At 33.2% G+C, this 14,957-nt stretch overlaps 1 protein-coding gene and 1 long non-coding RNA gene across 2 annotated transcripts; both read right to left on the bottom strand.

The window, feature by feature from the left end:
- Nucleotides 1-1,534: 1,534 nt before the first annotated feature.
- Nucleotides 1,535-6,886, bottom strand: LOC145324636 (uncharacterized). Its single transcript, XM_080167217.1, has 8 exons — nucleotides 6,697-6,886; nucleotides 5,998-6,084; nucleotides 4,502-4,684; nucleotides 4,133-4,254; nucleotides 3,425-3,685; nucleotides 2,941-3,047; nucleotides 2,261-2,379; nucleotides 1,535-1,677 (listed from the first exon to the last, which is right to left on the bottom strand). The coding sequence occupies exons 1-7, from the start codon at nucleotides 6,823-6,825 to the stop codon at nucleotides 2,318-2,320; spliced, it is 951 nt and encodes a 316-aa protein (XP_080023343.1). The 5' UTR covers nucleotides 6,826-6,886; the 3' UTR covers nucleotides 1,535-1,677; nucleotides 2,261-2,317.
- A 282-nt stretch (nucleotides 6,887-7,168) lies between these two features.
- Nucleotides 7,169-8,598, bottom strand: LOC145323996 (uncharacterized). The gene is made up of 3 exons (XR_013881161.1): nucleotides 8,114-8,598; nucleotides 7,359-7,466; nucleotides 7,169-7,205 (listed from the first exon to the last, which is right to left on the bottom strand). It is a non-coding gene; the product is annotated as an uncharacterized LOC145323996 (long non-coding RNA).
- Nucleotides 8,599-14,957: the final 6,359 nt, after the last annotated feature.

The following is a 14,957-nucleotide window of genomic DNA, read 5'->3' as shown; positions in this document are numbered from 1 at the left end:
GTCGAATTTAGTAATTCAATTTCTTATTTTAGATTTTAAAAGAAAAAGTAAAAAAAAATTACGTTTGATGTTTGTTTTTCGTTGAACTCTCTTTCTAAAATTGAGAAATTTTAAAAAAAATTAATTTCTCTAGGGAGGGTGGTGGTACCCTCCCCCCTGTTATTCTTACCGAAGGATCTTGCTCAACCGATCGGGTTCTCCTTAACAGGGTAGCTTCTCATAGGTCCTGGTAGGTTTATAACTATTTTAGAGGAGGGTATCAACACCCTCACCAGAGAAATCGACAAAAATAAGAAATGCTGCCCAGCGGACATTTTTGCAATTAGCTATAAACATCTAACACCATCTATCGGCGAAAAAAATGTTTTTGGTAAATAGCTGATTTCAAAATAGATTGAGAAGAAACAATTTTACTTGTCCCTAGAGGCCTCTAGGGGCATAGCCGTTAGTTCTTTATCTATTGTGTGATAGATAGATTCATAATAGATAAATAAAAATCATCAATTGTAAAGAAAATTGCGCAAATCATCAAAATTTGTATTATATGTAGTTCTAGTTTTTGCCGCTAGAAGTCTCATTTAAATAAGGAGAAATGTAAAACTGATAAAAATTTGAAAGAATAGAGTTTTGTTAAACAAATATTTTTATAACTATTAAATATAACAACAAAGTCTACCATTTATTTTTTATTTTAAGGAAATAGAAGAAAATAAGCAGTATCTTATTATTTAAATTTTAATTTAGTCTCCTGGCCTAACAGATTCCATTTACATTATATTGTTTAAAAGTAAAACTTTTTTTTGTACGCGCTGATCAATTCGGCGTTATCTATATTTCTTAGTACTAATAATAATGTCTGTCCAGAGCTCCAGATCAGAGTAACCATTGATCAGTTAGGGTTGACTACTGACTGTTCACTAAACAGTGTTTAGGAATTATACCCACATGTTCTGTGGTGGTTCTAAGCTATTTTCTTGGGGGTGGGACACCCTCGAACCCAGTTCATTGCTTATAGGTTTGAGACTAAAGGAGCCCAGGTTCTAATTAATACCATAAAAACACCTAGGTTTTACCACTTTTATGGTAAAATTTTACCAGCCTATACGATTTAAAAGGTGGTAAAATTTTACCGTAACCGTGGTAAAAACACTTTTTGTGGTACTCTCTAACGCTTTTTACCAGCGATTTTTACCACAATTATCGGTAAAATTTTACCAGATTTCCGGTAAAATATTACCATTTTAGGACGCAAATTTATACCAGATTTTGACCAATTTTTACCACTTTTTTGGTAAAATCTTACCGCAAATTTCTGTAAGATTTTACCGAAAAAGTGGTAAAACTGTTCAACACCTGGTAATATTTTTGCCCTAAATTGGTAAAATTTTACCAGAAATAGGGTAAATATGGTAAAAATTTACCAAAAATTGTGGTAAAAACGGGTGGTAAAAATCACGAGAAAGTGGTAAAAAACGACCTTAATTATAGAAAAACATCGCTTGTAGGTATAAATCGCAAAAATAAAAAAAAATTGTTTTCATTTTTATCTTTATTGATTGAAACAACACTTAAACATATTTTTCTTGATTCTACTGCTCTGGCCGCGAAAACTGTTGCGCAACCTCCTGGATTTGCTGGGCACCGGCCCCATTCGACCTCGTATCACTGATATTCAACCTGGAATAAAATTGCTCATTAGTTAATTAGATAATTACAGGGATATAAAGGGATAAGACAATGGCTGATAAATTGATGTTCATCTCTAATGATGATACACATCGTTACCCCTTCTGTAGATTACAATAAGTGATTGAAATGTTAGGACACTCAACTTAATGAACCAACCAATAAAAAATCAATAAAAGTACCCAAGGTTGTTAGGCCAAAGAATAAGAAAATGTTATTTGAAAACTTTGGGGGCTAGTGTAATTTACAGCCCAATGTCCCATCCCTCCCTACTAAATATCTAATCTATAATACAAAGTAGAACGATGTCTGTCCGTCCGTCCGTCCGTCCGTCCCAAAGATAAAGCCTATACTCGCTGTTTACGCAAATGTGTCAGAACTTCCCCCCCCCCTTACTCTCACACCTAAATTTTTTCTTTTGAAAGCAAAAATAAAAGTGTGTAGGTTCGACTCCCCCTCTCCCCCCTCATTCATTTCCTACAGGCATCTTGACACGTGGCAAAAAAATCAGCAAACTTATCTAACTAAACATCTTTGAAAACGCAGAACGAGAAAAAATAAAGGGAAAGCTTACCTGGAAAACATAAGCAGTAACAACATCCCTGGCTAACAAGAACATGCTGTGTCCATACTACTCGGCATTACTGATTATATGCTTCACGTGGCGTATGGAGTCGTGGAACGCGGGGTCCTAAGTTATGGAGGATTAAATGAAGGAAGGAAGTGGACTGTTTATTACACTAGTCCCCAAAGCTTTATTTTCTTCTTCGTTGCTTTAACAACTCTAGGGACTTTTATTGAATTTTGAATGGTTGATTAATCAAGTTAAGTGTCTAAAGCTTTCAACAACTAATTATACTCCACAGAAGGGGTAATTTTGTGTATCATCATTGCTGATGTACATCAATTTATCCGCCATTGTCTTGTCCCTTTAGATCCCTGTCCCAAACAAGTACTAATATTAGATAAATTTAGACCTAAACCCCAGGCAGGGAGGGTAAAATATGGTGTAAATATCATAATGGTATCCAAAGTTTCAGAAACAAGTTTACTTATTCGTCAACTCAAAAACTTTGAGTACCTAATTTTTATTAGGTAAATCTTGATTTAATTTCAATACTTCGTCTTTTGTCCTATCCCATAAGAACCATGTTTCCCGTTGTGTCTACAGAAACGTAAATTATTTTAGTACAATCTTTTTTTAAACTTAAACAATATTTTACTTCGTCTTAAATCATTTAATAACCCATTCCTGAATAGCCTTGGTCCCTGGTCCACGTCTACCCGGGGAGGGTGGAGGTCCCCTGCGTCCTGGAGAATAGTCACCTGGTGGCCCTTTGGATGGGGGTGGTGACATGTACCTTGAATATTCAGATTAGTTTATAATAAGTAAATGTTATGTCGTTATCTATTAAAAATAACATATATCATCAAAATTCTAAAAAATACCTATTAAAAATCAAATTAGGTAAAAAAACTAGGTACTTTATGTCATTATTGAGAGGAGACAATGAACTGTTAATTTCATCAGTCCCAAAAGTTTTATTATAACGTTTTCTTATTCATTGGCTTAGGTAACTACTTTGGGGAGTTAATTAAATTTTGATTTATTGTTTCAATAAGTTGAGTGTTCAAACGTTTTTTAACCACTAATTTTATGTATCATCGATGTTGATGTTCATCAGTTTATCGGCCATTGACTTATCCCTTTACATCCCTGATATAAATTTGATTTTACCTTGGGGGTGGCCGACCTCTTGGTTCAGGTGAGTAATCCCTGGGTGGTGGGCCCCTACCGGGAGGTCCCCTCCTGGGTGACTGGGAATATTCTCTGTGGTGGGGGGGAGGAGGTCCGCGGGGGGGTCCTCGTGGCGACATATCCCTCATTGGCGGTGGGGGGCCTCTGTAACGTTGTTGTGGAGGGGAGTAGTCGCCCCTGGGGTGTGCCTCCCTTGTGAAGTAATGTGAGGGGGGTCCGTAGCCATCTCTCCTCTCATACCTGAAAAAATAAAAATAATTTACTTAAAAAGTTAAAATTCATTAAAAAAAAGGTTTTTAAAATTTTTTGATTGGTAGAAAAGGGAAGAACTAATAAAAAAGAGCATATCTAGGTAGGAAAGTTATTGTAATTTTAGAAAATCTTTAATAAAGCAATAAAAGAGATGGTAGGCATTTAAAGTTAGCAAATTTGGAAATTACACTAATATATTTTGTTTATATACTAAATTGTTTAAAGTAAAAAGGTTCTTTGTCTTTAGCTTAAGATTTCGATAACTACTAAACCGATTGAGTTCTCCTTTATAGGTAGGAAAGCTTCTCATATGACACGGAATGGTTTTAGACTATATTTCTGTCCCCTATCTATCCTTTTTAATACAGAGCCCCTAAATGCTAGGGCCGCAGCCGCTAGCAATATCTAAACTAATCTTAAAATTTAAAATTTTACCTTGGTGGAGGGGATCTACCACCCCCTCTGCCACCACGTCCTCTGAAACCACCCCTGTCCCCTCCACGGCCTCTGCCTCTAAAGCCACCCTTATCACCTCCCCTTCCTCTAGAGCCACCTCTGTTATTTTTAAATGTTTTCATTTTGAAAAAAAAAATTCGATGATTTTTAGTAAGTATTTTGGAAGATTAATTTTAAATTTTTTTATCTTAGGTACTGCTGTTTTATTAGCGCAGCAACTTTATAACAAAACTGTACGTCAGTCCATGGCGAAATTACAAAAAATGCATTGCTTTTAAACGTTACATTTAATAAATAAGCCTACCTAAAGATTTTCTAACTTTTACTTTTTAAAACAAAAACTTTCCTAGAGTAATGTGGGGGGCTGCGTCTTTCATACCTATCCCCGCCCCCACCCCGGCCTCTACCTCTGTAAGAACTGCGCCCCCTATCACCTCCGCGTCCTCTATCACCGCCTCCACGTCCCCTGCCTCGTCCCCGGGATATTTCCACTCTCAGCTGTTCACCGGCATATAATGTACCGTTCATTTCCTTAAAAAATAAAGTGAAGTAAAAATAACTTCAAGACCTGAAGTTTGTTTAATAACAATAAGGTAAAAATAAATCAAAACAATTCCCTATAACTTAAAAATACCTCCTACCCTTGTGGAATATTCTAAACCCTTCTTGATCTCCCTAAACCTAACTAAAAGCAGTAGTGAAAGTTTCAAACAAAAAATTCAAGTAATGAAAAGGTGAAGGCAAGCCTTGACTTTTAAGGGGGTGGCAACACCCAGCCATTTTGTTGTAAAGAAACCAAAATATTGTTTGTATTATTATACAGATCTACAAAGATAAATATAAGCTGCGAAACTTTTCTGTAACTTACTTCTTCAACTGCCCCCTATGTTTCAAATGCTGATCTGAGGTCTTGTTTCTTTACAATCTAAATAAAAGAATTTGTTATAATCAAAAACTATAGGTATGAAACTAAAAAAATACGACAAAAGTAGAAACCTTATACTTTTTAGCTAGACCAAAATAATCAGTAGGTAACAAGTTTGAAATAGATAGGACAATTCCTACATGCTTGAATTAATGATAATAGCTATGAGTTTCGTCCATACAGACCGGCCATCCAACACTAATTATAGAAAAGCTTCGCGTTTACAAAAAACATAATTCCCTTCCACAAAATAACAATGATAACGTTTATGAGAGTAAAGCTCTCAAATAAGACAGTGGGACAAACGGAATTTTGTTGGTAAAACTTCAAGGATTTAAAGGGATAAGGCAATCCCCGATAAATTGATCCACATCATTAATGATTATTAACAAAATTACATCTTTATAATTATAATTTTTTTTTCAATTTTTTTCAATTCTGTACCCCCCCCCCCCCCCCCCCCCCCCCCCCGACTACCGACGAACAACTATTTTAGGTTAGGTTAGGTTTTAGGCTAGGGAGCCGAGCGCTGCGGCTAGGCAGGCAAGTGGGCCGAGCGCTGCGGCTAGGCAGGCAAGGGGGCCGAGCGCTGCGGCTAGGCAGGCTAGGGAGCCGAGCGCTACATTTCTAAAAGGATAATACCACCTACTCTAATGAATGTAGAATATACGTGGATATTACGACAGGGGGAAAAAATTGTCGTTATTTTAGCTTGCTAACATGAAATTCGTTTATTGGTCAGTTTGTTCAACCAGTAGTAGGGTAAGGATTGGGTTTAAAGAAGGGGGGTATCTTTATTTTAGCCAGCTGTGAGCATCTCCTTATCAGAGTAAATGAAAATGTGGTACAACATCCCAGTAATAATATATAGATTATTTTTATAAACTTTAATGGAAAAAACATTAAAAAAATAATATACCTGTCTAGCTAACACTCTGGTAAGGGTTTCCATAGTCTTAAACCACTCCCGGATTAATTCTTCCCATAAAGTTAGTCCACTCAAAACCTAAAACAAACGAACTTATTTTGACAAGTAGAAAAGTTGGTGGAAAAATAATTCATCTAAATTAATGAAGCAAAAATTCGTCCCAAACTTCATTTTTAATTCTTGATACAGATTTTAAAGGGTGGGGCTTAAAGGGTGTTAACTCCACTCAACCCGTAAAACCCCTTATTTGTTTCCCTTCAAAATTAAAAAAAAATATATTAGATTACCAACCTCAAACCTTTGAAATCCCTCATTTTATCCCTCTTAAAATTAAAAGCTTGACGTACAATCAACCATTGGTTGTCTTTAGGACGATTGGCAAATAGATCTGATTCCTGTACTGTAGAACAAATAAAACATTATGGAATGGATATAGAATATACGTGGATATTGATGACAGTGGAAAAATTGAAGTCAATTTAGGTTGCTAACATGAAACTCATTCAATGGTCAGTTTGTTTATCCAGTAGGACGGGACGGAATGGAGTAAAGGGGGCGAATTAGGGTTATCGTCATTTTAGCCCACTGGGAGTTTTACTTTATTAGAGAAAATAAAAATCTAGTGTAACATCCAAGTAATAAAATATCTATTTCTGCAGGTTATCTTAATTATAGTATAGCTAACATTACCTCTAGAAACTGATCCCAAAGTTCACAGGACACAACAACATAGAGATTAGCCTTGATCCATGTGACAATGAGGGTCTGGAAGATGGCCTGGGTCAACCTTCCTCCAAGGGTGTCCTCCCTGATAAGCATAGATAACTATTAACTAAAGATCCAAGAACAAATTAAATATAAATAGGCTATTTTTATTTAAGTGTGTAGGTAGGTATAAAGTATACTTTTTATCTAAAAATGGTATTTTTGTCTCTGATTTTATTTATCGCGTCGTATTATAGACAGCTTTCCGCGACTGGTAAAATGAGAAATTTTCAGATCAATAGCAATTTTGTTAGCCCCGAGGGGCCAAAGGACTGGCCTAACAAAGCTGGTATTGATAATATAATTTCTAGACTATTGTTCATAGAAAATTGTCTGTAATACGTAATTTTTCAGTATGGCCCAGAACCATTTTTAATCCAGGGGATATTTATCGGTTTCAAAGCCATACTGGAAACTCTTTGTTTAGGTCAAAACTACATTAATATCAATTTTTCTTTATTTTAGATTTAGTGTGCTGACTAAACAAACTAATTTCATTACTTCTTCTTTACAAGCAAAATGCTAGTGAATTTGTTCTTAAATACTTAAAGAAAATCGTAACTTCTCTATAATAATTATCTATGTGCCTGCTTCTTGGTGGTGTTTCTGTGAGGGTGAGTTGAGTTATCTGCAGCAAGATAAAGAGTAACTGCTCCCATGTTCGCCCGTCCATCTTTACATTCATTACCATAAACCTGACCAAAATAAAATTATTGTTAGATTAGGAATATCTATTTCTTAAATAAAAGTAACAGGATGTCTTTCTGTACCATGTGAAAAAGTTTAATTTTAGCTATAATGGGAGAAAAAATCGGCGTTATCCTCTTAGAAATTTTTTTTTCAATTTTTTTCAATTTTGTACACCCCCCCCCCCCCCCCCCCCCCCCCCCGACTACCGACGAACAACTATTTTAGGTTAGGTTAGGTTTTAGGCTAGGGAGCCGAGCGCTGCGGCTAGGCAGGCAAGTGGGCCGAGCGCTGCGGCTAGGCAGGCAAGGGGGCAGAGCGCTGCGGCTAGGCAGGCTAGGGAGCCGAGCGCTGCGGCCAGAGTTCATAGTTCGCTGTCGGGGGGGGGGGGGGGGGGGGGTACTCAAATTTTCAATATTGAAAAAAAAATTTCTAAGAGGATAATACCAAAAAATCAATTTAATGGACATTTTATATAATACGGAAAATTTCTTCCTTTCCCTGTACCTTATAAAAATCGTCGGAAAAAGCCGTTTTTTAAGCAAACAAAAGCGCGTTTTGCTCTATCTGTGAGATATTATGAATAAGATAATGTTAAGATTTGATATTAAGATGAGAAAAATTTACGTTCACAGTCCCTTTAAAGACACAATACCTGTAATAATAATGTACAAACTTTTCAACCACTAATAATACCCTGGCCTTTCTAATTATAAGCCTAGGCAGAGCCATGCTGGTGATGCTAGCTCAAGCGTGTACCGTGGTTTCTGTAGAACTGTACTTCTGAAGCCAATACAGGGTTACGAAAGTTTAAATTGATGTTTTTTTTTTAATGTTAATATTAAATGTAATATAGTTTTGTAATGACATATAAAATATATATTCGATAGAATATAAAAAAATATAGTGCATTCAATATTAAAAAAAAATATTTAAATATATATATAGTTGTTAACCATATATGAACATATAATGAATCTATTTCCGGCCGGGTTCTTAAAAGATATTGCCGCGTTTTTTTGACATTTTTTACGCTATGAATAACAAGCGCGACATTCGCGAAATCTAAAAGAGTATACAATGATTTATTTAATTATTTCGCTTTTGATGGTACGGCCTTCATAGAAAAAAAAAGATTATCTTCAATCCATTTTTGCTGCATATTAATTAATGCATCTTTTTAGAGCTGTGTTAGACATTAGAAAAATTGCTAAAAAAATAATTTAAAATTCAGTATTTTTATGTTATATACTCTGTTTGAAATTCTATCGTCAACGTTCAATCAATCAATGTCTAAAAAACGCCGAAAAAATGTGGCATTCATCTTTTAAAAACCCATCTCGGTGGTATTTCCGGTTGGCAAAGACAACATAAATATAGAAATCATGAAACATTGTTGTTCCACAATTTTGCCACATTTTTAAACATCTTGCTTAAAAAAAATCTTCCTTGTAAATTCTACAAATTTAAATATTTAGAGAAAATTGAGTAGTAATTTACTTCTTGATTCAAAATATTTGATTAAATTGAATCAAAACTAATAATTATTTTTGGCACTCTATATTCAAATAATCATAAGCTTATCAATAGTGCGCATGCGCGCACAGAGGTGCCATAAATTTCAAAACTTAAAAATATAAGTTTTGTAGCGAAATTACTCTATAATTCGAAATCTCTGTCTTTCTTTTAGAAACATTCAGGGGAATATACGAAAGCTTATATTTATATTAAAGATGAAAAATCGATAAATTCAAATGCACACGGCACATCTGCGTAAACACACCCTGGATTTTTTTTCTTTTAATTTTAATTCGTATGAAGCTAGCTCAAATAAGTAAATATTAAATTTGATATATTTTTGACGATGCGGGAGGATGTTTTAAAAGAAATGATGAAATAATTTTCAAGGTTTTAAAAAAAAGTTAGCTTCTTTTATGCGAAAAAATTCAATAAAAAGTAAAAATTTTTACCAAAAAGTTGGTCAAATTTTACCAAGTTTTTTTTTTTGTTAAAGTCCAAAAATCTGGACTTAGCCTAAAAATTTACCTTGTCAATTTTTACCAAAAAGTTGGTCAAATTTTACCAAGTTTTTTTTTTTGGCAAAGTCCAAAAATCTGGACTTAGCCTAAAAAAATACCTTGTCAAATTTTACTAACTTTTTGGTAAAAATTGACCAAATTGCGTTTTTTTGTCTAAGTCCGAAAATTCGGACTTAACCTGAAAAATAGAGTTGTAAAATTGACCACATTTTTGGTAAAACTTCCAAAAGTGGTAAAATTAAAAAAAAAAAAAAAATTTAAATTTAGGCTTCATTGTATAGAAGTCATTATTTTAAAGTACTACAACTGATTATGAAGAGCTGTTTTTAATTTAAAACACAAAAAACGGGTTTTTTTGTTTCGTCAAATTTTACAAAAAAAATGGTAAAATTTGACTAATTTTTTGGCTAAAATTTTTGCTGGTAAAATTTACCACGAAACTGGTATATTTTACCAGGTTGACCAGCTTTACCACTTTTCTGGTAAAACGATTTTTTTTCTGGTATTTCGTAGAACCTGGGAGATGATAACATTAACAATATGTTTTTTAGTTAGTCATAAATGTACTTTTACTTTAATACTATCAATATACTTGGAGGAAGGGGACATTGGGCTGTTTATTATACTAGTCCCCAAAGTTTTATAACAATGGTTTCATGTTTGTTGGCTTGAAAACTTTGTAGACTTGAGTGTCAACCACTGATTATAATCTACAGAAGGGGTAATTTTGTGTAACTTGGTTTGGGATGTACAACAATTTTTGTCCATTGTCTTATCCCTTTAGATCCCTGACCGTGATTAGTATACTATGCAAAATTAAGTAAATTATAAGCAACAAAATAGAAAAAAGGCATTACTACTTTTGTTCAATATTATAATATATGAATGGGAGGGGGGATAATTTTTTTTCTTGGGGCGATTTCTCATGGTAGGGGTTTGTGATACCCTCCCCCAAAATAGTTATGAACCTGCTTTGGACCTATGAGATGCTACTCTGAAAAGGAGAATCATATAGGTTCAGTGGTTAGCGAGATCCTATGGTATATACAAACATCCTGTTACTTTATTATAAGGATTTATGATTTTATGAAGTCAAATTCGGCATTTTGTATTTTAAAGTACGAGCTATATGTAAGAACCCGATGTTGTATTGGGTCTTTGAAAATCAACTGATAGCTTCTATAAACATTTATTCAAAGAAGATCTTCTTTGCATTTATTTTTTTATTTTTCGGGGGGAGCGAAGGCATATATTTTAATTTTAATGCTATTGTCCTTTCTTCATAACATTTCTCCATAACATTGTGGAGTTTTTTTAATATTTTTTGCAATGTAGTTAAAACATTTACCGCTAGGAGACGCATCGTATAAACATAAGCAAGTCATTACAACAATTTAACTTTACAAACTAACATTTTAAAATAAAAATCATATAAAATAAAAAAAAATTATACAAATTTAAATTTCTATGTTTTATTAATTGAAATAAAATTGAAATTACATCTTATTTATTTTGAAGTTTTAATTCTTTTTACCTTATCCAAATCAGGTGTGGAATAGGAAGTAAAAATCCTAGGAAATATTTCAAAATTAATGTAAGCGCTGTCAAATCCCAGCGTTGTTAAATATCAGATAAATCCAACATGTTCAGATTATTAGTCGCAACACAGAAAAGACTATTAATACTTTTATTTATCACTAGCGGCTACGCCCCTAGAGGCCTCTAGTGGCACTTTAAATGTTTTTGTTTGATAAAGTCTCTACTTTAATTTTTTTGTACGATACCTCTTCATTTGACGTTGAAGTCTCCTAAACGTGTTTTAAAATTTCGATTTTTTTGTCATTTCTCTTGGGAGGGTGGTGGTACCCTCCCCCAAAATAGTTAAAAACCTTCCCGGGACTTATGAGAAGCTACCCTGTTAAGGAGAACCCGATCGGTTCAGCGGTTAGCGAGATCCTTCGGTACACACAGACACACAGACAGACACACAGACATCCTGTTACTTTAGTATAAGGATTTCATTCAATTGTAAATCTATAATACAATGAAGAACGATGTCTGTCTGTCTTTCTGAAGCTTACGATCTCAGTAACCACTGAATCGATTGGGCTTTATATTTCTGGGAACACCCCTACCCGCCCCCCCTTAAAAATTTTGTTTACCATTTTTAAAGAATCTTAAGTACAAAAAATAGGCTATGGGCGAAACCGCAAGTAAATTTATAATGTACATCATTTTATTGTTCATGGAATAGATTTAAAGTATATATTCTAATCAACTACCTTACACCCTTTCTGAAGACCTGTTTATGACCTTTTTGCTAGCAGACGAGAAAGAATTTCACCAAACTTTGCTTTCTAAATTTAGCTGTTTGAATTTTTTAGTTGCTTTTTTAAAAAGAAATTGATAATTTTTGTGAAAATTATCCTTTTTGTCAAAACTTACTTTTATGATAACTAGCGACTACGCCCTTAGAGGACTCTAGTGGCACTTAAAATATTTGGTTTTTAAGGAAATAATACATAACTTTTTCATGTTCCCTCTCCTAAAAAAATAGTTATAAACCTTCTAGGGACCTATGAAAATCTACCCTGTTAAGGAGACACCGATCGGTTCAGTGCTTAGCGAGATCCTTTGGTATAAACAAAAAGAGAAAAAGATAGTCATCCTGTTACTTTAATTCAGGAAGATTTAACGAAAAATTGTGTAAATTATCAAAATTCTTATTTTATGTAATTGTAGTTTTTGCCGCTAGGAGTCTCATTTTAATAAAGTGAAATATAAAAGGGATACAAAATTTTAACAAATTGATTTTAGTCGGATATATTTCTGTATTAAAATTTAATTTGAAACTGAATTGTAGCAGTTTTTCTTAATTATTTTGAATAAAGAAACAAGTGGTATCTTTAATTTTAAATAGTATATAAATGTCATAAGAACACAAAATTTATTACACTACATAATCAGATTTTCAGTTTTTTTATAAGCGCTGTTTTAGTAAATCGGCGTCATTTATTTATCAAGCACTTGGTTATAGATAGATGTTTCTGTAAAAAGTGTAAATCCATAAAAAGCTAAATTAGATTTTATATTTATTCATATATAAAACTAACCGTATCTGTGTATGTGTCTGACTGTTTGTAAAAAAAGGATATCTGTAACCGCTGAACCGATATAGTTCTCCTTTAAAGTGTAACTTCTCATATGTACTGGGAAAATGAATGAAAACACCCCCCTCCCCTAAAAAAAACTAAAATTGAAAGAAGAGGGGTCAAATCCCCCCTCCCCCCTTGAGGAACCCTAGAGGCCTCTAGGAGCGTAGCCGCTGGTGTTTAGTAAATAAGTTAGATAATTAGATCCTCAATAAGATGTAACATGCACTTTTTAAGCTTATTTTGTTGGATTTTGGCCATTTTAGACTTTTAGCTGGTGTATAAGATACTCTACTTTCTACAATAAAATCGATTTTTAAATAATAGACAATTTATATGTTAAAAAGTGTAAATTTTTTGATAAAACAATTTAGTATTACCTGAGAAAATTATAAAACATTTGTCATTTTCATTTCATCAAAAAATTGGCCTTTTTATACACAAAGCTTTTCTATTATAAGAGTTAGTCGGTCCGTCCGTTACGTCATAAACGGATAGCTCTTATTGGTAAGGATACTAGAATTGTCCTATCAGTCTTAAACTTTGTAATAAACTTTGTAACTTTTATTAATATACAATTTAGAGAGATATCTTAGATTTTTATTATATTTAATACCTCTTACAGTTTTCAATGAGGGAGGGGGGAGTTTTTTTTCAAGCCTCCTCCCCCCATAATACAGTTTTTCTAGGGAGTGTAGTGGTAACTTCCCTCAAAATAGTTAAAAAACCTTCCCATGACCTATGAGAAGCTACCCTGTAAAGAAGAACCAAATCGGTTCAGTGGTCGACAAGATCTTTTGGTATAGACAAACAGACAGACAAGGATCTTATTACTTTATTTTAAGGATAGGCAAAGCCATTATCTGTTGAAAATGATAAAAATTCCCACTTCATATAATATTATTACTATGAATAGAGATAGAAAGTACTTTATTTCTAGCTATCTTAGCAGTATCTATATAAAACTATCTAAAGGGATAAGACAATGGCCGATAAACTAATTATAAAATCCCTAATTTCGATACACAAAATTACCCATTCTGAAGATTACAATTAGTGGTTGAAACGTTTGGACACATAACTCAATGAAGCAACCAATTAAAATTCAATTAAAGTCCCCAAAGTTGTTAAGCCAAGGAATTGGAAAACCTTATTATAGATTTTTTGGGGACTAGTGTCTTATCCCTTAAGATCCCTGATTTAAAAAAATATATATTACATAAATAATAGATAATGTATTCAACAAAATTGTAAAATTGATTATTTTAATAGATCACCTTTTTAACGCCTTTTAAAACAAGGATGACAACATCCATAAAAGCATAGCTCTGATAAGTAGGACAAACGAACTTTGCTACGCTTTCTATAAATTGTACCTAACTGTTATAAGGATTCATCATGCAAAGTTTGAAATCAATAGGACAATTCTAAAAAAATAATATAACCTAAGGAAAAACACACACACAAAAAAACAACCTTCGCCCCCTTTTATTTTCAATTTGTTTTAAAAATGAAAGATTTTCTAATTGAAAATTAGGCGTAGCAACATGAAATCTTTAACTTATTATCAATCTATAAAACTATCTATCTTTCTATCTTTTCTATCTATCTTTCTTTCTCTCTCTCTTTCTCTCTCTCTCTCGCTCTCTCTCTCTCTCTCTCTCTCTCTCTCTCTCTCTCTCTCTCTCTCTCTCTCTCTCTCTCTCTTCTCTCTCTCTTTCTTACTCTTTCACTCTATCTTGCAATAACTTTTAAATACTTCTCTCTCTCTTTCTTACTCTCTCTTTTCATCACTTTTTTATTCTCTCTCTCTCTCTACACTCTTTATCTTTAATTCCTCTTTTATTTTCTCTTTTTAATCTCACTCTCATTTTTTTTTCTCTCTCTCTACACTCTTTATCTTTAATTCCTATTTTATTTTCTCTTTTTAATCTCACTCTCTTTTCTTTTTTTTCTCTTTCTTTCTTCTTTTTTCTCTCTCTCTCTTTCTTATCATATTATTTTAAAATTTATTTATTTTATCCATTGTCTTATCCCTGAGAACCATTATGAAATATTATTATCTATCTATCATTCTTTCTATATATTAATCTCTCTCTATCTATCTATTTATTCATTGTCTTATCCCCTAATCCCTGAGAAACACGGAGAACCTAAAATTTAAAGATTTTCTAATTGAAAACCATCATGAAATAATAATATCTATCTATCTATCATCCTATATATTAATCTATCTATCTATTTATCCCTGAGAAACACGGAAAACCTGAAATTTAAAAATTTTCTAATTTAAAATTAGGCATATCAT

The sequence above is a fragment of the Acartia tonsa genome, chromosome 7 (assembly GCF_053477335.1).
Source record: "Acartia tonsa isolate MP-2025a chromosome 7, ASM5347733v1, whole genome shotgun sequence".
NCBI lineage: Eukaryota > Metazoa > Arthropoda > Copepoda > Calanoida > Acartiidae > Acartia > Acartia tonsa.
This window is presented reverse-complemented; position numbering and strand designations above follow the sequence as displayed.

Bases quoted from the DNA above. Each gene is read 5' to 3' on its own strand.
- LOC145324636 (XM_080167217.1), bottom strand. From the start codon at position 6,825: ATGCTTATCAGGGAGGACACCCTTGGAGGAAGGTTGACCCAGGCCATC. The intron at 4,685-5,997 runs GTATATTATTTT...TTATTTTTTAAG, and splicing joins CCAGAGTGTTAGCTAGACAG to GAAATGAACGGTACATTATA. The intron at 4,255-4,501 runs AGGAAAGTTTTT...TTTAAAAATAAC, and splicing joins GCAGCCCCCCACATTACTCT to AGAGGTGGCTCTAGAGGAAG.